General features: G+C 45.3%; 1 protein-coding gene across 1 annotated transcript in view; it reads left to right on the top strand.

Annotated features, from left to right (window-relative positions):
- Positions 1 to 26,375, top strand: part of RP1L1 (RP1 like 1) — a 32,076-nt gene that overhangs the window by 4,338 nt on the left and 1,363 nt on the right. Inside the window, exons 2-3 of the mRNA XM_019538111.1 lie at positions 20,016 to 20,193; positions 21,578 to 26,333. Coding sequence (XP_019393656.1) covers positions 20,016 to 20,193; positions 21,578 to 26,333 — 4,934 coding nt within the window. The remainder of the gene's footprint in view (positions 1 to 20,015; positions 20,194 to 21,577; positions 26,334 to 26,375) is intronic.

The raw sequence follows: 26,375 nt of genomic DNA on the forward strand, positions 1-26,375 counted from the left end.
GAGGGGAGTTCCCCAACCTGTAGGTATGGTGCCAGTTGTTCCTCCCCAGGTGCATCACCTTGCACTTGTCTGTGTTGAATCCCATCCTATTCTCATCCACCCACCCCTGTAACCTGTCTTGGTCCGATTGCAGCCTATTCCTCCCTTCTAGCATGGATAGATAGGATATCTGTTTTTCAGGCTGCTACTGTTCTATTCAAGCAGTAACTGATCCAGCAATGTGGCCCCCACATTTTGTCTGTGCCACTCGTTTGCCGTGGGGGACGAGCTCACTGCCTGATCAGTGTGGGCTCCTGATGGAGGTTCACATGAGGGGTAGGAGAGCTTTGAACTCACCACCTGATCAGGGAGGGACGTGGCTGGAGTCCCTGCTTTCACGCAGCTCCAGAGCCCAGGGGTGGATGCTGCTGTTGTTTGCCTTTCCCCACCCTCTTCCTTGCTGCCTTAGCAGAGGAAAGGAGGAGGTGAGTGGTAGTGGCAGCACTCACCTTCTGGGCTTCAGACCGTCATGGAAGCAGGAGCTCTGGGCGGACCCTGCACTAGGAGCTCATATGCAGCATGGCCAATGGTGGGTACGACCAAGTTGCTGCACCTCCTCTGTATCTGCCCTTCTATTCAAGAGTAAGGTAAAGTCCCAAGAGAGCTTAACTGCATCACATTCTCAATATTAGTTCAAGCTTGTTATTGTCACTGCTTGTGGTATCAGCTGCAGAGGTATCAATGAAGGGCACTGACTACATTACACCCTTGTGCCAGCCTCAAACAGCTGCTGCCAACAGGCTGATGATCTTGGCATGTGTATTACACCTTCTGCATGTGTCTGTGGTTTCTCCAGTTTGCATAACATGACATCCCAGCCAGTCTGTGTAAAGGTCCTGCTAGTGCTCCCATCTAGTCCAAGCTGCATGCTGGTTTTCTGGTCCAACACTGAGCATCTCAGTTGATGGTTTGTAGCAGGCTATTCTTGGCCAGGGTTGACAGCCTACAGTTCATGCGCGGATCCAACCCACAGGTCCTTTGGATCCAGCCTGCAGAGCTGTGGCTTTGGCAGCATTCAGCAGTAGGGAGCTCTTCCCATACTGTGCTCCAGCTAGGCAGTGGGGGATGCAGTGGAGGGGGGCCCTGCCAGTGCTATGCCAGAGCTGGGTGGTAGAGAGCAACGGCAGAGGTAGCTGGGTCCTCATGCCAGCAGACCTCAGACCTGAACTGGGTCTCATCAACATCCTACAGAAGGAGACCAAGCAGAAGGAAGCTTGGCTCAATGAGTTGGACATTGCCTAAAATTGAAGGGGACCTTGGATTCTGGATCTTGTCCCTGCCTCCAATGGTGTTTCTGCATTGTACATTTAACAGTCTTTATATTACATGATAGAGTGAGGTAGGATGACTTCTGCTCCTTTGGCCATCTTCACTGCCCAGTGTGCCACCTTCAACAGGGAAAATGGCTAGCTCATGACCTGGTAGTTAGAATACTTCACTGGGAAGTAAGAAAAAGTCCTCTTCCAGGACAAAATACCACATTTTTTAAATACAACACATATCTTTAAAAAAAAAAAAATGCTAGAAACTAGAGTATGCATAACATGAGAGGAAATATGGTAAAAGCAGTTTCTGCTGCTCAGTAGCTGAAAGACAAAGTAAAGTCTGTATGTGATCCACAGAGAGCAGAAGACAAAGCAGGCTTGCTTCCCTAGCTGCTGCTACTCAGTCACTTATTGCAAGGAAAGATCTTTTTTCTGTATTCTGCCTTTCAGAAACAAGGCGTGAATCTTATTTTGGGGCATGTTGTAGACAAGGAAATCTGGTAGTCATAGGTTTTTTTTCCTGCAGCCAGCAGAGCAGGGACTTTGAAGGAATTTGCACACCTTTCCTGGGTAAAACAGGATCCCAATGGAGTTTGAGCATCCACAGCAGATCCTTTCCAAGTCTGGCAAGTTGCTCCAGGGGAAGTAGGATCTAAAATCTGCCTAAGAAGCTAGAAGAGCTACTTATATGGTTAAATTTAGCTGTGTAAATGCTACTTGCCCACGCAGAGGGCAGTTGGATTTGGGCCAAGATCTTGAATGCTCTTCAGCCTCTTCCTTCCAGGCACATAGAGGACCAACCTCCATGTTTGGGTATCAGGTTCCCCATATGGCGAGTGGTTCCCTCATCATCCTGTCTGACTCTCTTAGTCTTTCCAGAGTCCAGCCTAACACCACGGGAGCAGCAGGAGCATCAAAGGCTCAGAAGAGGTTGTTTCCAGTGAGCCCGGAGTCCAAGAGTTGAGGGAGTAGCCGCTTGTATCCTACTGTCATTTCCTTTTTAACTTCTGCGTTGCTAACAGAGCCATGCCCTCCAAGTCTAAGAGATCTGTAGCTTTCTTCAAAAGATAGTGGAGCAGTGACTTCCTCTGGCATTAAGTTTAACTCTGTCCCAACCACATCCTCAGTCCAATAAAAGATATCACCTTAAGAGAGTCCAATGAGAGATATCACCTTAAGAGATCCTTGCCTCTGATATTAAATTCCCCAACATCATCCGCTCTTACAATCCGACCCTTGTTCATGGCCTTTGTGAGATATTTGCCTAGTCCAAATTGGATGCACGTATCATCTGAAAAAGGTCTTAACAATCTTTGTCAAGGCATGTCTATCAGACTTCAGGAATCTTACAAGATGGCTATTAACAGCGGTTAGATTACAACCTTGGATGGTGAAATCTGTCTTCCATACGCTAATAGCTTTTTGGAGCGTTGTATATTCTCAGCGATTTCTATATCCATGAATGTGGAGCTGAATCAAAGGCCGTCGCTGTATCCACATATCTCTGAGGTTTCTCTTCATGGATTTGGAAGTCTTCATAACCAGCGTTTCAATCAGACGCTGATTCATGGTGCCTTAGTTTATTTGTATTCTTTTTGCTCCTATGTGAAATGCCTATTCCTAAACTAATGATTTTAAATCTTACCTGATGTGGTCAGTGTTAACATCTTTCATATGGATGGGAAGCATAACTGATTGGCAGTTTGAAGGTGCTTGGACGACCCAGGCTTTTAATTTTTTGCAGTTAGCATTTTTCTACTCAATGTCACCTATGTATGACTATCTGGATGTGATCTGCTAATATTGGTTGCAAAGCTGCAAAATATTGAAGCCAAAGCTCATGCAAGCCTCCTGGTTTTGGCATTTTTCCAGTTCTTTGTTTTCTTAAGGGCTGTCTTGACCATTTCTGTTCTTAATTTTCTGCTGTTGAACCTCTCTTCAGCATTTAATCCATGTAGCATTCTTGGGTGCCTGTAGATGTGCAGGATGTCTGCTCCAGCATGTTGTAATTACATGTTAATTAGCACACTTCAGCAGCTTTGGCATTTCGTGTATTCAGCGTCCCCACACTTCAAACCGGTGGCAGGCGCGCTTTAGCTAAAGCTCATTGAATGAGTTTTAGTAAAGTGCACCTGCCGCCATTTTGAAGTATGGGATGCTGGATACACATGATGCTGTGGGTGCCTTAATTAGAGTGGCTCCTGAGAGCCACTCTAATTAAAGGGCCTCACCACCCCCCACCCCACCCCACCCCCGGAGCACATGAAAAGACACCCCTTATGATTAACCAAATTGTCCTGGATTTTTGTCCAGAAATATATGGCAATTTCTGGATCTGAGAGCTATGGGTTTATTTCTGCCAACTTTCCAGAGATGTCTTGAAATGCTGTACTTTGGTGTTAAAGAGTTATTTATCTGTATATTTTACTTCTGTGATCACATCTTTTCATTGTTTTTCTTTTTAGTATTTCAGTGTTGTCTTGTTTTTTCCATGACTGATATAAATTGACTGGCTGCCATATTTTTGAGTACCTTTTCCTCATTTTGTTTGTTATTTTCCCCAGAAATGGCTACAAGTTGACTTAGCCTCTATTTTTTTTTTCCTCTAGGAGTTTTGCCCCCAGCCTCCCCTTCCAGGGGAGTGGCTGCTATTTTTAGGAGCTGGTTGGAGTTAAATTGTGACTTTTATATCCCTATCATTTCATGCACACCACTTGGGCAACAGCCACTGTTGATTATTGAGTCTCAGTGATGTTAAGGATTTGTATTTGGAGTAGCAGATGATTGATCTTTGTTGCTTCCTATCTTGGCTTAACACCATTTGCAATTTTTAATGGGGGAATCTTGATACTCTGTTTTTCTTTGCCCTCTTGCAATTCAATTGAACTCTTCTCCTTTCCTGGGATGTTGATAGGGGCAGTTTTAAGTTTTGAAGGAGTGGGATCTGCATCTGGTGTTTGCTGGTTTTGGAGATCATTTGAGATCCCAGGGTCTTTATTAACACACTTACCACCATGACCTCTGTTATAGGTGACATATTTTGTCCAGTGCTTCAGTTTGGAAGCATAGAATTGTAGGGCCAGATTTTGGGGTCATCTAGGGCTCCACAGGGGCATTTATTCCAACCCTCTTCACAGATGAGCAATTTGATGTGCCTTACCCATCCCAGACAGACCCTTGTCCATCTTCTGCTTGAAAACATCCAAAGGAGGGGACTCCACAGTTTTCCTGGGAAGTTTTTTTCCATTATCCTGCCATTCTGACAATTTGGAAATTTGATTTAAATTTGCTTTGCTGCTCTTTAAATCCGTTGCCTCATGTCTTCCCCCCTCTGACAAGGGAGAAGAGTTTTTCTCTGTCCAGTTAAGATGTAACAGCAAACAACCTTGTCTTCTTCTGTGGTCCATCAAGACCTTCTGGATGCTGCTTTTTCATTCTGGATCATGGAAGGGCTCTCCTTCTACATTACCAGACATTGCTGTGCTGACTTCCTCACAGGCTGTCCTGTTCCTGTAGACATTTGTCTTGTGATATACAGGTGCAATGTGTACAGCATTTCTTTGTCAATGCAACCTCAATCCATAATGGATCTTCTTTTTGTCCCCATTTCCATGGAGTTTCTTGGTGACTTGAGGACACAGGTTTGTCAAAGACGGAAACAAAAGCCCCTATACATTATAGCTTTTATTACCACCACTTGACAGAACTGACCACTATGGATGAACTTGCAAAAGTTTCTTTTAAGCCTCTTGCTTGAATTTAATCATAGCTAAACTGAGAAATACCCCTTTTGGACTGGAATTCTTTCTGGCTGGGTTTGCTCCGCAGTGATCTTTATTTTCCCTGGAAAAAGGTTTTGTGTAACTGGCTTGTGTTATTACTGTATTTGCTTTCTTTTTGTTTCTTTGAATTGGGGTTGACCTGAGTTTTTGCCTCAGAGAGGAAGAAATGCCAGCAATTGCATGAAGTCCTTCATAGTGCTGCCTTAAGATACTCGGATATTGTGGTGAATGGCAATAGTTTTATAAAACCCTACGATAGGCAAGTCTCAAGTCGGTTTCATTTGTAAGATTGGTCATCAGTGGACGCGTCTACACATGCATTAATATGCTTTTCCTAATGCGCATTAAATTTAGTGCCTCCTATATGAAGTACTAAATTAATGCATATTAGGTTGCACTAATACTTGTGCAAGCACATGCTTTTTAGGTGATGCTTAATGCACAGTAGCCTTTCTGCTGAGCGTGTTATTATTTTTTTTTATGCTCTACTTTAATGCACAGTGGAATCAGCTACTGTGCTTTACAGTGCACATGGAGATGTGCCCAGTGATAACTACTGAGACCAATGACTGCTAATTTCTACACCCATCCTTTCTTTTACTCTTAACTTGTCCTCCCTTCCAACTATTTATTTATCAACCTGTTGCCTGTTATCAGAAGCCTTCCCTATAAGTACTTTGAGGACAGACTGTTTCTGCCTTGTCTATGCCATTGCTAATGCAGAAAGAGCCTGGTCTCTTTGGTGGTGGTGGGGGTCATTAGATGCTACAATAGACACAGTTAATTATTAGACAGTTGGAGCCAATGGGAAATAAACCAGAAGAGCCTGATTCAAATGTTACACCAGTCTAAATCAGGCTGGAATCAAGATACCTGATGCTCTTCCTACTTCCTGTGGCTAAGAACTCATGTAAAACATGATGGAGCAGTAGGAGAGCAAAGATAAGCATGACAGACAGGTAAGCAGCAATTAGACTGGAGAGTGGATAGCAAGAAAAGACCGTAGAGAAAATCTTAGTGTCAGTGAAGTCAATACCCAATGGCTCAAAACTCCCATTGACTTCAACACACCTGGGATTGACTACAGCAGTGTGTTTCTGGGGTCCCTCCCCAAAGTCAGAGCCCTGGGGTGCCATGAAATACTTTTAAGGCTGTAGCAGGCTTCCACACAATATTCAGTGTGCAAATACCTACACATGATTTACAAGATAAACCCAGAGATTTCAAATAGGAATCCAGAGGGTCAAAACCATTTTGACCTGCTGCAGTTATTTTTAATTCTTTGCATCAGAAGAATAGATCTGTTATTTTTTCCATAGTCAAGAAAGAAGGGAAAGCTAAGCTAAGTGGTCTAAGAAGGGAAAGCTAAGACCATTAGACTAATGAGTGGTTCCTTAAATATAGAAAGGTTAAGAACCACCGAGCTAGGTCTGTTTAAGTCAATAGTGCTACACTAGTTCATGCATCAGCTGGTGATTGGGCCAACACCTTTTTTAGCACTGAGGCAGGAAAATCTGTTCTTTGGATAAATGGTGACGTACCATTAGATTACCAAAGACATATTTATGTGTGCACACTAGTACATGTCAGGAAATGTCACAGTTTCTTTTTTTTTTTTAAATGCCACTAGACTGTAAGTGGTAGGGACCAGAAAACTTCCATGATGAACTCAGAACAGGAGGTAGCTGGAATCAGGCCTTTGAGATTCTCAGATACAGCATGTAACGTCCCTAATTCTCAGTTCTGAATTGACAGAGCTGTGTGTGTATGCTCCTATACAATGGACTCATAGGAAACCCTGCTAGGCCATCTTCTTCTATTTAGGGAATATCAATAACGCAATCCAAGAGGCTTGTACTGCTGTTGGAAATTGTCTTATATTCTCATAGATTTCACTGGCCCAGGTCATGGCCCCAAAATTAACCCACAGAGGAGTTCTTCCATGCTTACGACATCTTCCCTGCTTGCCTGGGTGAGATGGAGGGTAACAACCAGGACAGTTGTTTTAGCAGATGACAATTGCTGAAATTCAGGAAAGGTCTATCCTCAGCCCCTTTCCACCAGCCACTCTTCGGGCATGGCCCTGAAGACAGGGTGGTGTAGTTGCAAACTACAGCAGCTGCATGCCAATGGAGGAGGTCCTGCAGGCAGGGAAATTCTCCAGCATCCAACTAAACTGGCTTTAGGGCTGATTTGTGCCATGGGAACAGTGTAGAAATTCCTCATGGCCATGGCTCCACTCCCAAACCTCCTCCTTGTGCTTCAATCACAGGACTGTTCTTCCAGTACATTGTTTAATTATTGAAAGACTTCTTGGAACTTAATGTTCTTCCTTGTACAACCTGGTTCTTTGAACCCATTATGTAGCAGGTATGATGAAGAACCCAAATGGCTTGTGGCCACTAGGACCAAGTGTTCCCACCGCCAGCGATTTCTCTAAGTTACTTAATCAGTGGAACATCACTGAGAAATGGGGCAAATTTTCCACAAACTGAACAGAAAAGAGGGGTGCAGCCTCAACATCTGAACTTCCTAAACTCTGGGTGCTGGAAGCTGCAATCGAAAAGGAACAGGAGGGGGAAGACTTTGGACGTACGATGTTTTCCACCCCCCAGAGCACCCACACACTGCCACTGTGTAAGACAGGACACTGGGCTAAAGGGATTTACAGTTCAACCCAGTAAATGGCATTTCTAATGTTCTACTTAACTTTCATGACGCAAACCTGAAAGAGGCACTCTTTTTTGGCAAAAATCCTTCTTTGAAACTTCTCATTGGGAATGCCAACCCCTTCTCTCATCCTTCCTGCTCATTCCCTCTCTTCTGCAGGAAAAGCTGGAAGAAAGAAGACACACTTTTTGCATCATTTTCACTGCTATGTACAACTTTGGGTCAATCTCCTTGCTGTCTTTTGGTTGATCTCTCCATTTTCCCATTAAAGAAGCCCATCGGCGTGCAACTGGGTGAATATTTGTGTTCCCTGAAATGGTCACTTCAAGCAACTCGGAACTATTTTCAAAATAGTAATAGTATGCTACTATTCTGAATAGTACATTGCAGAAGTAGTGAAGTCAACAGTTTTGGTTTTCACAAGCTGATTTAGACTCCAATCATGAGACTAGGAAAGAGACCTCATGGATGTTTTAGCCCCAAGTCCATTCAACAAGTATGTGGAAGACCTGGATTCAACTCCCTTTCTCTGCCTCATTCACTTGCACTGAGTCCTACTAATAAAGTGGTATGGAGGTGGTTAGCCAAGACAGCTAGTTCAGAAAGGCATGACTTTTGTAGTCTGATACTATGAATGGACTGGCAGAAAAAAAAGACTTTACATAGAATGGAAAGGGACAGGGGGAGGGGATGCTGTGCAAAGAGGTAAGAAGTAGGTTGATTAGATTAATTAAGACAAACCAGGCACTTAACACATAGAGGGACACTGGAATTAACAGCTAGTTCAGGTAATCGGATACGAATGTGAGACCATGGTTAATGTGGCAGCTGAAAAGTATGTCTGTGTGACAAAAGTGCTTGCTGAAGGCTCTATGAAAATTAGATCAAATGTTTTTCTGCATTTGTTTAGATATCAACTTGTTGCTAAAAGCCTGATTATAGTTTACCATGTAGTCAGGCCTTGTATAAAGTAAGGCCTAGTAAATTTAGCAAAGCCTAGAAGTAGTAAGGCCCTGTGGCACAGTTAAAATGACCTTAACAAAGGAATGCAAGGCTTGTATTGCTATTGGTCAGTCTATGGACAGTTGAAGAAAAAGGAATCTAAGTGGTCATACATTATCAGTGTCTTTCAGAAGCTATAAATTAGCTGAAATACTTGGAAACCATTCAGAAGGAAGATGCAGCTCTGTGAAAAGGATTAGTTAGCTGTTGCCTGGATCAGTGGCCCACGGACCTGAAGGAGCCCAAGAACTGCATTCCAGGGTCCTTCCTGGCACCCCTCAGACAGCGTTGTCTGGGGACGCCTGACCTCACTGAACTTCGTGGAAAGAGAAGCTTGCTGTGTATCAGGCATCAGAGGGGACAGCCCATAAGTTGCTGACGCGAATTGCTTTTGTCTGTCATTGTTTGTCTTGTTACTACACGTAGTTGTGTTTTTCTTAAGTCAATAAATCTTTCTTACCTTTCTACCCCTGACCACACTCTCAATCGAAACCCTCCACAGGCAGCTGGGACAGTTAATCCAGTCTGTGGATGATTTCATTTTCTGCAATTTTGCATTCAAGTTGGTTAAGTTGTCGCAGCAATTCTCAACAAACCACCAGGCCTGACAGACCCAGATACCAGCGGTATCCCCTCATCAACACAGAGCACATCACCACTGCCCCAAGAAACATGAATTATAACATTATCACTTGCCCCCCTTCCAACATCATATACACCACCACGTGCTTTTAGTGGGCTTCTGCTGTCCACATTGGCCAGATGGGAATATCCCTTCCTTAAAAAATGAACGGACACTTATTTGACATCATTTCCAGATAAACACAAAAGCCCACAACAAAACACTTTGCCCTCCCTGGATGCCCCAGCACTGACTTCAGAGTAACTGTTCTGAAGAAACAAAAGTTTAAAAATCAATTTCTGCATAATAAAGTGACAGTGTCTAGGTGCCTGAGTTATGATTTACTGCTAATAGTGAAGTTACTATTAATTTAATACTGAACAATCTCTGAGCTCAGCAGACAACGGTGCTTTTGCTCCTTTTTCTCTGTTTCCATGTGTCATATTCTGCCTACAACTTCGTGTTTCACATATGAATTATTGCCAGTGAGGACGGTTCCTCAGCTGGTACTCGACTGCTGGCCTGAGGTCCCATATCTACCATTTGAGCTTCTGGATGAAAATCTTAAAACAAGCCACCACTTCCATGTTGGTTTAAGTTGTCTTACCACAATTTCCACAGTTTGTGGGCAAAACCATGATGAGTCCAACCAGAAATGTATAAACACCAACAGGACTTTCCATCCAAACTGATCCACAATCAGCGGTGTTCATGCCATTTGGAATTTGCTGTAACAACCGTCTCATTATCTTCCCCAGATGCAGTCTGAATGACTTTAAGAACTCGCTGCTCTCTCCTTTTAGATATGCTGTGGGCAGATCAGCTAGCATGATTGAGCATCAATTGAAATAAATGGAATAATGACGATTTAGATCAGCTTCAGATAGGTCCAACCATAATCAGGTGTCATTATCAGAAAAGAAGCAAGGGTCTTTTTCTGATATCTTATACGGCCCCAAATGTATAGTGCGAGGATGCCCAAAAAGCTTATCAAACCAACTAGACAGTTTGTCCCATACAAGTTATCACAAAAAACCCTGCCTCTCATGCATTTCCAAGACCACCTGTTATCCAACCCCACTCACTGGCAACTCTGCATTTGCTTGGGCAAAGAGAAACCACTGGTTGTCCTGTGCATATTCCAGTGCCAATGTATTATTTTTCTGGCCATAGAGCAATTGAAACCAGGGTAGAACAAATGCAGCGAGTTGAAACCAGCAACCACGTTGCTTATATTTATCCGCGTTGCCAAGTATGGCAAAATTCCACCCCCTCCTGGAAAAATTGTGAATTTACAGGAAGGACAAATTCACCCGTCCTGCAGGAGGGGTTTGGACTGGGCTTGTTATCTGCAGGAAAGGCACCTTTTTCAGGGAGAGAGAAGAGTTTTCTGTTACCAGAAAGTGACCTTTTCTTTTGGGGAAGACTTGGAAGGGAACAAAGGAAGCCTTTTTGCTTTGTCATCCACTCCCAGTTTCTCACCTTACAAACAAGAAAAAAACATATTAGCCCTGCTTGTATATTGAGGAGTTGCATTGCAAAGTTAGTAGAGGAAAGGCCTGAGTCTCCTCCGGCTTGCAACTGTTTTCCCAGGGCTGCCCCACACACTTCCAGGGTGGGGTTTCTTCACCTAATATCAATGCTCACACTTTTATCACAAGTCTTTCAGTGTTTAAAACGTTGGCCTCGCTGATGTGAAAGACAAAATTCCTATTCACTTCCATGAAGACAGGATTTTCCCCTTGGTGCATTTCTGTGTGCGCCCTGGTCCATTTCTTGGGCAGCTTCTGCAGTCACCCAAGTATGTGAGAATCTGAGTCTTTTACTGATTTATTTTTTAAGATAACTGTCTAGCCCTCCTGATCAAAGAAAACAACCTGAACCTGTGAACCCAGAGAGCTCAGACACCAGATCAAATAGCTGAAGACCCTCCCAAAAATTATTTTTAAAAATCCTGGTTTTAACCCAATCTTATGGTTTGGGGATGAAGTTGTGAGCAATGGTTGACTCATCTTGTTTGCATGTTTAAGGACGGGAATATTGCTCTTGATTTCCCAGTGTAGGAGATTGTTTGTGATTTATCAGTGCAAGAGACGGGAGACTCTGCCCTAAATTTTGGCTAGATGCTTTGTGATTAATGATTACAATTTGTTGGGAAGGAGAGAACATGTTTCACCAAAAAGTTTTCTAAAGATGTTTCCCCCTTTTTGGTATTGCAATCTCCATGTGAAAAAAAATAAAAACCTGACCTTTTCTCTTGTCCGGTCTCAAGCCAGAAGAGTCTTGGCTTGAGTCTCAGATCCTAGACCGAGGTTGTAAACTGGGCATATATGGAGAAAAGAAACTTTCTTTTGTGGGAAGCAGATATGGTCTGGAGCCAACATGGGCCAAATTCAAGTAACAGGAAGACTCTCACCATCTTCGGTGAGAGCTGAGTCAACTTTCTGAGAGACACTGACCTTGTGCTTATGTCTCCTCTCAGAAAAAAAAAAAAATCACACTGCGGCATCCAGTGTCCCGTTTGCTTCTCGGGTTTACCTGCTTCTTCAAAATAGGTCTGCTGTTGTGTATTCCTTTCTCTTTCTTAGATGACTTCCCATTTCATCCGTCCTGCCCAGCAGCTTTCCTCAGGGTCCTGGGGTGTTTCCAGCCGTCACGGGACCCGTGGGCTGCTTCTGGAACCTCTACAAGGTGCATCGCCCCGAACCATTGCTTGGGGCGAAATTTGCAGGGATGAGTTATTTTACCGAGGTATCATCTACCTGTGCAAGGGATCAGAATAGGAAAAGTAGCCCACCACCTGCTAACGGCCAGGTAGATGGAGCTTTCTGATCCCTGCTCCTAACCGGCTAGGAGTTGGGCATAGCCCATTATTTTTCTTAGTCCCTCTTTCACGCCTCTCATCCATACCCTTGTCTCATGCCATTTTTTGGATAGGAGTGAGGCCTGGTATTTTCCACATGTTTGTATAGCATTACTTAACTTGCTTGGACACTGGGCCCTCTCTCAATGCAAGTCTTACCATCACCTGCAGCTACTTTTGATCACTTCTTTTTGCGGCACAGGTTTTCTGCCCTCTTCCCTTTGGTAAGTCACCATTTCCATTTGCCAGATCTGGTTAAACAAAACCATTATTCTACCTGGTATTTAACTTAGGACAGAGCATAACTGGGTGCTTGAGTGCTCTGGGCAGCAGCCGTGAAAAAGGCAGCATCGGTGGCTGTGGTTTCAGTGGCAGGACCATCTCCAGACCAGCAGCATAGCTGCCGCTACTTTGCCTGCCTCCTACCTCCCTCATTATGCTACTGGCTTAAGCTGTATCTGCTTCTTCCCCTGACCCGCAGAAGGTAATTTTTATGCCTAGAAACTCATATATAGCTGGTTCAATAATAAATGTTACCAGACAAGTCTTGCTTCTCTATAGGTGCATCTACATAAGACACATTAATGTGCATTAGCCGTAGTTAATGCACCTTATGGGCACGCATCTACATGCACGCACCCTTAATGAGCATTAACTTAGGCTAGTTGACACTAAATTTGGTAATTACAAATGCAGGTATCAAATTTAGGCACTATTAGTTAAAGTGTATTAATGTACGTGTAGACGTGCCCCAGCACTAACTTTAGTGTCAGGTCTGCCCTTCTACTAGGGGGACGTGGCAGGGCTGGAGGGACCTAGCACTAGTGCCAAGTCCCTGCATGTGTAGATACCTGCCAGAAATTGCTTAATCATGTTCATTAAATTAATGCACTCTACATTTAGTCGTGCTTATTTGCACATGTAGATGCGCCCCGTAAGTAGTAAATAATCAGATCAGTAAAGTATGATAGAGCAGCCTCCTACCTTTTTACTTTGTGTCGTTCCCTACAATGCCCACATCATGGTTCTGAAGTCAAGGGGAGTCTTTCCACTGATTTCAGTGGGACTTTTATTAGGCCTGACATGGATTACCACCCATTTGTCCACCTTCCAATGATGTTTGATGAGTTTCCTGTGAAAATGCATTTCAGCCAATAGCTTTCAAGCTGTTCCCACTAAGTGTTGCTTAGTCATTTCATCTTGGAAAGTCGGGCTGGCTTGTGTTGTGAGCAGTTGTGCCAAAGGATTGATTTGCTGGAACATCTGCAGAGAAAGAACACAAAATGGAGGCAAAATGCTGCCTGGGCAGAACATTTAGATATTTGAATAAGCACCTGCTAATACATTTTTGCACTACTTCCAGAACTCTGGATTAAATTCTGAGGCTTTTGCCAACCTTTTCATTGTGAACTGCTCATTCCTTTTTTTTCTCCTTTTATTTTTTGCCCAATTATTCAGGTATGTGGGTTTAAGAAAGTCTAGTGATTCCCTTTTCAATGAAGCCAGAAAGCCTGGGATTCCTTACCAGGCCACTGGCTCATCTTTCACTGTGGGCTAAGCTACTCGTCCAAGGGAAAGAGTGGATGCACAGGTGCTTATCACAGAACAACTTTTATCCTGGGATAAATTATTTCTATGCTCATACATTTTATATGTACATTAAATGTGAAGGAGTTACTTGGTATCTCCTGTTCCCTGTCTGTGGCCCACTGTAGTTTTTGAGATGCTGGTCCTAACGATCCAAACTTTGTCATGGGTGTGAGAGGTGCTTTGTCTGTGCTGTGTTGGAAGGGCTGGAGTGAATGTTCTTGTAGATCCCTGTAGGCTAAATGTCTGTTACCTGGTTGCTTGTATGCCCATGGTACTCGCTTCCCATCCTACATCCCTGTTTACTGTAAACCATGCTCAAGCTAGGGAATTGGAAGCCGGTTTTGCACAGTTTCCCTTTCTTTGTGTGTGGACAGAAAGGGTAAATCCTAGGGATTCGTGCCCCCTCAACTCCTCAACACAAATTTATGGTCTGGAAATTTGGCTCTGGCATCTTGCTTATGCTGGTCAGTGGGTGGCAGTAATATCAGGTATTCAGGTAGCTTCTCAGGTGCCAGTTAGAAAGGCTGACAGTCTTATAGGTAGTGAAAGGAGAAAAGATAATGGTTGGCAAGTCGGTGTTAACCAATATATAACCATCAATTTTATTTGTAGCACCTTCTAGGAAAAAACAAATGAGGATGGGACAAAGGGGAAGACAGTGAAATCAAGCCCCTTTTCTCTTCGGAGTAGAAAATTAGGCTTTGCATTTGGTGTCCTTCAGGCTATTTGCTAACTTCATAAAAACAGCAGCTGCTTCTGCAACAGAGTGATAATTTCATTAAATAATCTTGATGTCCACTCCCTCCAAAGGATGCAGGCCATCAAAGTCCTTGGGCCTGTGCTAGTTGCCAAAAAGCTTGAGTGATCTTAAAAGGCAATTTTAGCCTTTTGCAAGGATGCACACTTAGTGAGACTAGGCACATGAGTAAGGACTCCAGAATCAAACCCACTGGCTCCCTATACACGTGCTGGTCCATGTTTTAATTAAAACTTGTCAGAGCATACTCAATTAATTGAATCCGTTTCACCTTCTTATTAGAATGCTCCAGCGTGACCTCACTGTCAAGTGCAGAAGTCCCTGAGCGGTAAAAGTGGCCGCGGGGTGCTTTATCTAAACCTCTTCGAATGACATGTGACAGCAAGGTGTTTTAATTATAGCAGTTCTTCAGGAACTGGTCTAATTAAAACATTCCCCTGCCCCCAGCTGAGCACGTTAAATGTTTGGCTGACCTGATATCACTGATATGTCGTGTCTGATTTTATACCACTGTGGGTGAGAGCTAATGTAATTGTAGAAGCTCAGAGGTGAAGCAGATTCACATCATTAGCTCATCTGTATGGTGTGATTCAGAAGATAAAGCATTGAGCTGGGACACAAGAAGAACTAGGTGCTGTTATCAGGTCAGCCCTGGCCCTACTGCCTGATCTTGCATGGGTCACCTCATATCCTGTGCCTCAGTTTCTGTAAAATGAGGATAAGGGTGAGACCGACCTCCTTGGTCAAAAACTTCGTGACCTACTGATGAGAGGGACTATATAAACGGATAAGCATGCTCGTTATGGTATTAGTATCTAATCTATCCAGGGAAAGACAGGAAAGGATTGTGCTGGAGTGGCCATTCCTGGGTTCTCTGAGAAGTCTGGGTTTCAGTGTTCAGGTGCTATAATTTGCACAGCCTTCGTTTCACTTCATCCAGGATAAACTCTCTATATGGGTGATGGGACAATGGAACAACCTGCAGAGCCTCCTTCATTGACGTTCAAGTTGGGGCTGGACAGGCATCTGCTGGGGGTGGTTTAGAAACAAGGCACCCTACATCTATTCAAGAGATTGCACAGGATGACTCTCAAGGTCCCTTCGCACTTGAGGATTGTGCGATCCTGTAGGATGCTAGTCTCCCATCTCACTATTCAGTCTTAGATTGCCTCTTCTTCATTTCAGTCCATCCTCTTCAGGGTTGGATTAACGCTATAGTGGGCCCTAGGCAAACAAACTTGTGGGCCCCTCCTTCATACTGTAGATTTATATTACTTTTTTCATTCGATAATTATAATATGTAAAATCAGCACAACTGGGCCCCTTCTTCACTTAGGGCCGTAGGCATGTGACTGCTTTGCCTGTGCGTTAATCTGGCCCTGATAATCTAGTTGTACCGCTCCACGCAAGTTCTCTGCTTCTTTGGTATTCGCACCCTACAGGAATCGTCATCCTTACAGCGCTTCCTTTTAGCTAATGTAGCTTTCCCTTCTTTCCGTATAAACTTTATATTCCTCAAGCCCCTTCTGCAATCTTCTGAGGATATTTCTTTCTAAAAATTGCCTAGGAAACTTTACGTTGGACGTCATTTCATCACAGCCATATCAACATGGCCTGGTACTTACTGCTCAGAGACAGCGATGTTTCCAATACAGTAATTATTAATATGCAGTATACACTCATCAGGAGTGTGGCTTTATGGCTTTATATTTACAGTGAGTGAAGGCTGCCTTCATGGCACCGATGGGAGTTTTGTCATTGACTTCATGGCCCAGGATTTCCTTTGGTGTAGACAGGGCAGGCAGGGGGCACTGGCACGAGTAAGGATTGCAAAACCATGCCCACTCTTGTTAATTTTTCATCATGGTTAAACAGGGGAGTGTGAGAAGCAATCTATAGGCTTGATCCTAGAAGATGCTGAATCTCTGGAGGTGTTGTGTTCCCTCAGCGCCCAGCAAAACGGGGCCCTCATTTGGAAGAAAATGTAGTACTAGTGAACCATGCCATATTGATTACCCTGGAGAATGATGTCCTCCATTTGTCTCGTGTAGTAATATTTTGTGGGTCATCATTAAGAGGAACGGTTATGTACAGAGAAATGGGTGAGATGTTTTGCTGTGGCTGATTGAGATGAATTGTTGCTTTGGTCCTACAGATTCGCATTTCTCAGGCAGAATGGGAGAGTTTACCAAATAAATGTGATTAAAAAGAGCTTTTAAAACTCTCTTATAAAAAACAGCTACCAGTCCCCAGAAAGTTTTTGATAAAAGGATTAAGGGAACGTTATAAAGTGTTGACCCCCAGATCATGGGTGTATTAGTAGTTGTAGTAAATAATTAAAAGAGACTAAAGTTACTGCTGTCTCTGAGCCAGTAACTTTACTTTATGGCAGTAGTTTTTCAAGCTTTTTTCTTTTGCGGACCCCTAAAAAAATTTGAACGGAGGTGCAGACCTCACTGGAAATTTCACATGAAGTTGTGGACCCCTTTGAATTGCAAGTGTGTGTATTCACATATTGTTGATTGATCATACCCCTCCTTCGTGGACCCTTTAGAAACAGTCTGTGGGCCCCCCAGGGGCTCACAGAGCACAGGTTGAAAGCCACTGCTTTATGGGAATACAGGGAGCAGTCCATGCCTCATATGCCATTTTACAACCATCTTTTTTTAAGTAATATAGTGGTCTCGTACTACTCAGCACATATTAGATTCGCTGTTAGTGTAATGATGTAGTTCTGTTGGTTTCTGCAGCTGTGTCTGTTTTCACCAACACAAATATAGTCCCATATATTTTCTTCATTCAGAACCTTATAGTGATGACTGCAGTATATATACATACAAGACCTTGTAAAAGAGAATTTGGAACAGAAATATTTTTTTAAGGAGAAAGTCCTTTGTTTTGTTTTTTTTACAAATATTTGTTTTCCAATAAGATTTTTTTTTAAATAAAGAGGTTTTTTGTTGTTTAATTTTATTCTTTCTTTCCTCACCTCCATCATCCCTCATAATCTAAAGAAACAGAGACAAACCCCGGCTAGAGACATATGCAGGCAGAATGATTTTCTAGGTTATTTTGTTTCTCCATTTTTCCTAATTAAGATAGTTGCACAGAAACTGGGTCCTGGGGAAGCTCTTTGAGAAAATTATCCAGGAGCACATCTGTGAGGGGCCAGCAGGGGAGATTATGCTTAGGGGCAGCCTACACGGGTTCATTAGCGGCAGGTCCTGTCAAACCAACCTGGTGGCCTTCTACGGCCAGGTCACCAGATCCTTAGACGCAGGGGGAGCAGTGGACATCGTCTTCTGGACTTCCAGAAGGCCTTCGACACTGTCTCTCACCCCGTTCTCACTAAGAAACTGGGGGCTGTGGTGTCGACCCCCACACAGTCAGATGTGTCGCCAACTGGCTGGAGGGCCGCACCCGGAGAGCGGTGGTGGATGGGTCCTTCTCAATCTGGAAGGACGTGGGCAGTGGGGCCCCCAGGGCTCGGTCCTCGGGCCCGCGCTGTTCAACATCTTCATCAGTGACTTGGACGAGGGGGTAAAAAGCACCCTGTTCAAATTTGCTGCTGACACTAAGATGTGGGGGGATGTGGGCACGCTAGAAGGAAGCATTAGGCTTCAATCAGACCTAGACAGGTTACAGGGGTGGGCGGATGAGAATAGGATGGGATTCAACACCGACAAGTGCAGGGTGCTGTGCCTGGGGAGGAACAACCGGCACCATACCTACAGGCTGGGGAACTCCCTTCTCGGCAGGGCAGAGGCAGAAAAGGATCTTGGAGTCATCGTTGATGCCAAGATGAACATGGGCCGGCAGTGTGGGGACGCGGTCAGGAAGGCCGACCGCACCTTGTCCTGCATCCACAGATGCATCTCGAGCAGGGCCAGGGAGGTGATCCTCCCCCTCCCTGCGGCACTGGTCAGGCCGCAGCTGGAGTACTGCGTCCAGTTCTGGGCGCCGCACTTCAGGAGGGATGTGGCCAGCATGGAGAGGGTCCAGAGGAGGCCACTCGCATGGTCACGGGCAGCAGGGCAGGCCCTACGAGGAGAGGCGACGGGACCTGAACCTGTTCAACCTCCAAAAGAGAAGGCTGAGGGGGGACCTGGTGACTGTCTATAAACTGGGCAAGGAGGACCAGCAGGCACTGGGGGAGTCCCTGTTCCCCTGAGCACTACCAGGAGTTGCAAGGAATAACAGCCATAAGTTGACAGAGGGGAGATTCAGATTAGACATCAGGAGGCGCGACTTCACGGTCAGGGCGGCTAGGGTCTGGAACCAACTTCCAAGAGAAGTGGTGCGGGCTCCTACCCTGGGGGTCTTCAAAAGGAGGCTAGACAGCCACCTAGCTGGGGTCATTTGACCCCAGTGCTCTTTCCTGTCATGGCAGGGGGTTGCACTTGATGATCTGCTCAGGTCCCCTCCGACCCTACCAACTATGAAGCAGGAGCGTCAGTGTTTAGGCACTGTGCTACTTGGATCATAATATCTACGGAGCAGAGACCTTCTTCTGTTGCATGTGCATACAGCACCCAGCGTAACAGGGCTGACCTTGTAGAGGCTATGGCAATGCAAATACCAACAGTTTCTAGTAGATCATCTGCTTTCCCTGGTCATTCTCCATCAAGAACCTAACCTTATACACCGTAATAAAGCAAAATGGTGGGGTGGGAGAGGAGGAAATATGTGGGGATGGACAGTGTTCTCTGCTTTGCCTCATCCAAGGCCTGGTGATTGCAGCAGGTTGCTGACAAGTAGGAGATATGGGTTAATATAGACACACCATCACCATCATCAATAATAATAACAATAATAATGAAAGAAGAAGAGTTCAGAGGTGAAAATTCATTGCACCCCATTCCCTGGTAAAACCACTGGTGTTTGTATTTCTAATAGTAATAACAACCAGATAAAAATATTTCCCATATATTTTGCTCCCCCCGCCTTTCTTTGTGATGGGACCTGCAGGGGTTTTTTTTCCAAGTATGGTTGCACTTCCGCAGGAAAGGACCTCCCTAGCAAGAGAAGCCGCAGCCTGCAAGGGGAGCTGGCAGCAGCAGCAGCCCTGTGTGTATAACCAACGGTGAGATCAAGGGGCAGGACAAAGGAGCACACCCAAGCACAGGTCAGAGGTGGGGGGATGGAGGACCCTCCTCTGGGATGTAACATCAGCACGTTTAGTGAAGAACTGCTCGAGTAATAAAGTCTTCTGCGGTCAGGGAGGCCCCAAGTCGAGCTGGCATTCAGGTTTCACAGCGAGGTTACACAAGGGCGGGAAAGCTCACTGCAGGCTCCTGGGGCTTTCACGGCACTCAGCTCTCAGCAGTTCCACCAGGGCCGATTTAACAGTAAGCGGATGCCATTACCTCCTGCTTTGTTGTGCTGTCACAAACTTGTTGCAACTCAGATGCCCTCTTCTTTGCAGATCGACAGCATGCAAGCTCTGCTGCATTGCCCCAACGTGCTGGTGTGTGCGGGCCGGGAGCCATTCAAACCAATAATGATGGAGAGCTTGAGGAAACATTCGGTTGAGAAGCTCCCTGGCCTGACCCCCCGGTCCATGGGTGGCCATATCAATGAGAACAGCGAAAGTAAGAAAAACGGTGAGCTATGTTGTACGGGGCAGTTCATGGCCGGGCGGATGACGGTCCCCCCGCAATTTCAGAGAAGACGTGTATAAGGATAATGCCCCGCAATATGTATATTTGATGCATATCCACCCACCAGTTTGCAGTTTAACCCACTCTCTCCCCGATATTTTCACACGCACACATAGACACCTCCTTTCCTCTCTGGCTTTCTCCTTTGTTTCCTTCTCAAGTGTTCCCTTTGATGGATTTTCTCGTGGCCTCATCTCTAGCTCTCCCCTTCCCTTTTTGAACTTCATCCCTTCTTGCCCCTGTTTCTGGTCCCCTCTAAACCCTTGAGTTTCCCCCTTGATCTCCTATCCTCAAATCTTTTCTGCCTCTTAAGCCAAAATTTTTCATATCTGGCTTCTTTGACAGCTGTGTGATGTCTCAGCTTCACTGAACATCAGACCACTTTGTTAGGCACTGAAGTTTAAACACAGCCATTTGTCTCTTGGCGCCTAAACCTCTGACTCAGTTTCCCTAAATCTCTCTGACTCAAATTTCTCTATCAGAAAATTGGAGGAATGTGAGAGCATTTGCTGAGTTTTTGGGAGAATCCTTGAACTAATTTCAGTAGACACTTTGGAAGTGAAAAGCACTGCCCACCAGTCCGGAGATGGAGTGACTCACGTGTCACCAAATGGTGGGGAATGTAAGTGGAAATGAAGGGTGCACACAGACCAACATATTACCACAAAGTAAAAGGCTGGCCTTTACTGTATGCCAGCAGTTTTGGAGTAATTGCCTGCATGCATGCACTTACTCTGTGGTAATTGGAAGCTAAGGCATGGTAACTCACCCCACTTTCATGCAAAAAAGATGTCAGGAATTGGCTTTTTATTGACAGTAGAGTAAGAGCATTCGCATAATGACCATGGAACAGCTTATACACAGCAAACGCCTCCCTCGTTTGCTTCAAAGTAACTCATTTTTGTGCCCATACTTTAAACTGGGATAACTTACACAATGAGAGATTGAAAGAAGGCATCTGTCAAAGTGCATGGATAGTTTCTCCACGCAGGTATCAAAAAGGTGAAACCAAAAGGGGGAAACATCCAAACAATAGTGCTTTGTAGGATAAATTATGTTGCAAACAAGTGTGCCATTCAAAGTAGACTGAAGACAAAAAGCCCAAGTTTTACACCTTTAATGCCAATTTAGAGTTTATGGCGCTTCACTGAGATGTAACTAGATCCCGAACTGCTGTAAATTGGTATAGCACCACTGACTTCAACAGAGCGATGTCAGCTTGTAGCAGCTTAAAGATTTGATCTGTATATATTGAGTTGCCTGTGCATGAATGCTCATCATTTTCTCTTTTCTCTGGGTTTTTTCCTTTGCTTTTTCCAAATTCCAGTGAACTTTGGGCTGAAAACCAAAAAAAGCGTCATCCACCCAAGGTCGGCTTCAAGCAACAGGTCAATGAGATTTTCCTTGTCATCAGAAAAGTCCTTTCCAAATGGTCTCACCACCTCACCAGAGAATGGGCCTCCTTTTACAAACAATTGTCCACATGCAAAAGCTGGGGATCTGGTCCCTTCCTTAGAAAATGATGACATTGAAAAGCGAGTTCACGTGAACAAAGATGGCAGTCTATCCGTTGAGATGAAAGTCCGCTTCCGTTTGCTCAATGATGAAACTCTTCAATGGTCTACACAGCTCAGAAAGTCTAGTTTGATGAATAAGATGCCTTGTGACGAGACAGGTATAGAGGAAACCAGTGGAGTGGATCCCATGCAGAAAATGAACCCGGAAGCCAGCTCGGAGGCAGATGATTCATTATATCCTTGTGACGGTGATTCTTATGGCTCAAAACTGGATGAGTCAGACTATGAGGAGACTCATTGCCACAGTTGTGGCAGGAAGCATCGGGACTATGACATTTGGAAAAACCCCATGCATGCTTCTCAGGAGGAGCCTGGGGTAAGAAACACTTGGCACACACGGTCTTCTTGCTCCAGCACATCTTCACGGAGAAGGATCATCCGCAAAAAGGTGGCATCCATGGACAGCATCCGCACCACATCCAGTGAGGAATATTCTGAGCACGTTGTGCAGGAGTCTTCCTCATTTTCAGAGACTATAGAAAACAGAGTAGAGTACCGATCAGGTAAGAAGTGTACTTGCTGGAGCAAGATGTCTCCAGCTGTCTCCCATGGAGAAGAGCAGGAAGACACACGGACTAACACTGCCAATAGCCAAAGAGTTTCCTCCTTAGGTCTCATGTCCAATTCAAGCTGTGAAAACAACCTGGATCTTCAGGATGCCATTGAAGAATATGAGGTCCGCAAGACCTGTTCGCAGAACGGAGATGAAAACTGCTTTGAAGCATCTTCAGTGAAGGGCTTAAAGGAGGAAAAACATGAAGTTGAAGCCAACCGGGCTGAAAGTATCATTTCGAAGTCATCCCTGCACTCCAGACAGAGTAAAAAAAAGATGTACAAGGAAACTAGTAACATGGCAAGGAGCATGTCATCCTGCAGTTTGAAAAAGGCAGAGGTGGAGGATAGCGATGCACGTTTATCTTCCACCAACAGTGCCCGCAGTAGATCCAGCAGGTGCAAAAGTGAACAGGATGGATATCCTGAAAAGAACCCAGCAATCTCTTGTTCCTCCGGTGAGTCCAGCCCTAAGAAAGAGGCTAAAGAGATGGAGTCAGAGGAAGATGACCACGAAATTAATGAAGTCTTTTCAACCTGGAGCAAGAAAAAGCTGAGCGAGTCAGTCAAAGATGACTTCAGTGAATGTGAGCAATGTTCTCCACAAGGATCTCTCCATTCAAAAGCTGGCCATGGGAACAGCAAGAAGAGTGACAGTGATGAGGTACTTTTGTGTAATGCCTCCTCTTCGTCCAGAGCATCCAAGAGAAGCAAGCCCACAGAGATTCAGCCAGATGTATGCTCCGATGTGTCGGTGTCATCTCGGGGATCCATTTCAAACAGCAGTAAGAAAAACTCTCCCCCTGCAGAAGACCTGAGGTCAAGCAGAAAGATGTCTGGTCACTCTAAAAGTTCGTGTGAAATCAAGAGCCACTCTATAGGAGACCACCCATCTAAGCACTCTGGCTCTCTTCATTCGAACGCATCCTCGGTGTGTGAAGCAGAGGCACCTCCCGCTAGTAATGAGGACCAAAGCCCAAGCAGCACAACCAAATGTTACAGCAAGTCCTCAAAAGGCACCAGGAAGAGAAGCCACCCCAATGGCAGCAATCAAGCTTCTTCCCCTGGCTCAGGCTTTGCAACCCCTAATGGAAATGATGGAGAGGAGAATGCTACAGTTTATCCCAAGACTCCATTATCAAGACATGGAAGCATGGCCGAGTCTTTATGCTCAAAATCTGACTGTACAACTGAGGCCAGGAATGGAAATCCTCCAACTGTCAGCTCAAGAGTCTGTTCCAACTCAGAGACAAAGGGTCAATGTGCAGAGACAGCTGGGTCCAGGACAAGTGACGATGGCTGTTCTCAATCCAATGTGACCCAATCTTCCAAATCAAAGAGCAAAAAAATGAAGAATATTCAACCAGAGGAAGAAAATGTTAGCCAGGCATCTGTGTCAGAGACTACCTCAGTGTACAGTTTGCACTGCCCTGCCCCACCAAAAGGGAAGCCAAGCCGCAAAAAAGTACGGCCAGCAAAGTTAAGGCATTCCTCTAGCACCAGCACACGTTCAGAGTCAGTGGACAAAGAGCAGAAAGAAGTAGGTGACTCTTCCATGCTGGCTTCTTTGGGGTCTACAGCTGCGCGACAAACAACGGAAGTGGCAAGGAGTCGCTTCAGTGAGGGCAAACACAAAGGACCTGATAGTTCTTGCCAACAGAAAAGGGAAGAGCAGCTAGAAAAGTTTGATGAACCAGAAGCTGGGGATATAATGCCTTCTACCCTACCAAACACATCTCCTGAAGAAGTGGTCCAAGAGTGGCTGAGCAAAATCCCCCCTGATACGTTGCTTATGAAATATGAAATGGATGATGGCCAAGAGGACTGTGCAGAGGCAAGCACCAAGATACCATGCTGTGCAAATACTCCATATATCTCAGCGGAGAAAAAAGCTGAAGCAGAGGATGTAGGGAAAAGTGAATGTGCTGCAGAGGAGGAAATGGCAAAAGAGATTGCTGAAGCCCACAGGGCTAACGAGGAGGCGGAGGACTGCCCCCACCAAGAGGGAACTGCTGTGGTGATCTCAGACGGTGCTGAGGACAACCAAGGGGAATGCAGCCAAACAGATACGAAAGCAAGGCAAAATCATAAAAAAGACTTGCCAAGCAATATCCAGGCTTCCGTGCAGATCATGAAGGCATTGCTTAACTCAAAACAGGAAGCAAAATTTGACCGGTCAAACAGTTTGCCTGAAGTATCTCCCACAATGGGAAGGAAGCTCAGTAACTCTGCTACCGCCCTGATGACTTGTCTTGCTGGACTCCAGCTCCTTGATGAAGAGCTATTAGATCCACTGAATACATCAAAAGGCTTGAATAATTCAAGGCACAAGGAACTGCTGAGCTTTTTCCAGAGCCTTTGGTTTGGGTGTGCAGCTGAAAAAGATGGCCTGAATTCTAGCCAGCAAGAAGTCAATGAGGTAACAGCGAATTTGGGCTTTAAAGGCTGTAACTCAACAGAGGATGACTTCACTCCAATGTCCTCTTCTGGGGTTGATGTCAATAGTGGGTCTGGGGGATCAGGGGAAGAAAGCATGGCTGTTGTCAAGGACTGCACTCACTTGCCCCAAAAGGCAGCAGAGTCCAAAGCGGCTCAACTCAAGGAAATCCTGGAGAATGGAGCTGACCTGTGTGAGGCAGAAGAGCAGGATAAGAAAGGAGACGAGCTTTCTCAGCCTTCAACGTCCTGCTCACAACCTGAAGAGGAAGAAAAAGCGGAGTTTCCTGAAGGAAAAGCAGAAACAATGAGCGAAAAAGATGTTCAGGATTACCGTGATAGTAATCGTTACACTGTGACGGAAAACGTAGAGGAAGAAGACAGCAAATTTGTGGAACGTGAGCAAAAAAGGGAAGCTGGATCTATACAAGAAACCACCCCAGAAGAGAGTGCGGATGATGAGGCAACGGAGCAAGCTGCTGAAAGTCCTACATCAGTCTACGATGAGAGGGAATCTGAACCCGTTTTGGAAGAGCAGGTTGAGGAGAAGCCTCTGAGCGATAACGAATCCAGTGTGAAGGCCAGTCCAGAAACAGCCATGCCCACTGAAAAGCAGAAAAGTGTTGACCCCGACCCAGTCTGGGTCCTAGGACTGCTCAAGAAACTTGAGAAGGAGTTCATGACTCACTACGTCAGCGCCATGAACGAGTTAAAGGTCAAGTGGAACTTGGAGGAGAACCAGCAGCTGGATGAAATGATCGAAGAGCTGAAGGATGAAGTGCGTAAAAGGCTACAGACTAGCATAGAGAAGGAGCTGAAGAAGATCCAGAGCAGAGCCGGGAAGAGGACTCCCAGGCCTCCAGCTCGAACGGCGAGTCAGGAGTCGACGATCCAGACGGGGCAGCGGCGACGGCGACTGCAGACTATGTATAAGAAGTCTCTCTACAGCAACAGGAATACATCCCAGAGTAAGCAAGCTGGGACAACAACAGACGTGTCATTGGACATAGGTGAAGAATTAGTGTTCAGCGGGACCCTTGGGGATGATCTTAGCAAACAGGCAAGCGGCAAGGAGGAATACTGTCCCTGCGACACCTGCGCAAGGAAGAAAATGACTTCCAGGCCCATCCGAGGCCCAGCGGCGGCAGCCAATGCCCCAGTTCTGGAAGCATTCGACTTAAAGCACATCCTGAAGTTGAGGAAGGGTGAAGTCGAGGCTGAGAGTGAAACGGCAGCCTGTGTCTCGGAAACAGGCCCAGAGAGTGAGGTGGTTCCTGCTGAGCATGGGGAGGACACAAGAGAGGAAATCAACCTGGAGGAGCCTCGTGAATGTGCCCCTGACCCAAATGAGGCAGAGCCAGTAGCCGATGAAGAAAAGAAGCCAGAACAAAATGAAACTGCTGGGCCAGGAGAACAGGAAGGGGCAGATGAAGAGGGGTTGGAAGCACCAGCTGAAAGGGATGAAGTCTCAGATGATGAAACCCGTGGGGTGGAGGAGGTGGTGAAAGAGGAGGAAGAAACAAAGGAGGAGGAAGAAAAAGAGGAGGAGGAAGCAGAAGC

This window comes from Crocodylus porosus, unplaced genomic scaffold (assembly GCF_001723895.1).
Source record: "Crocodylus porosus isolate Cpor-Errol unplaced genomic scaffold, CroPor_comp1, whole genome shotgun sequence".
NCBI classification, from domain to species: Eukaryota; Metazoa; Chordata; order Crocodylia; family Crocodylidae; genus Crocodylus; species Crocodylus porosus.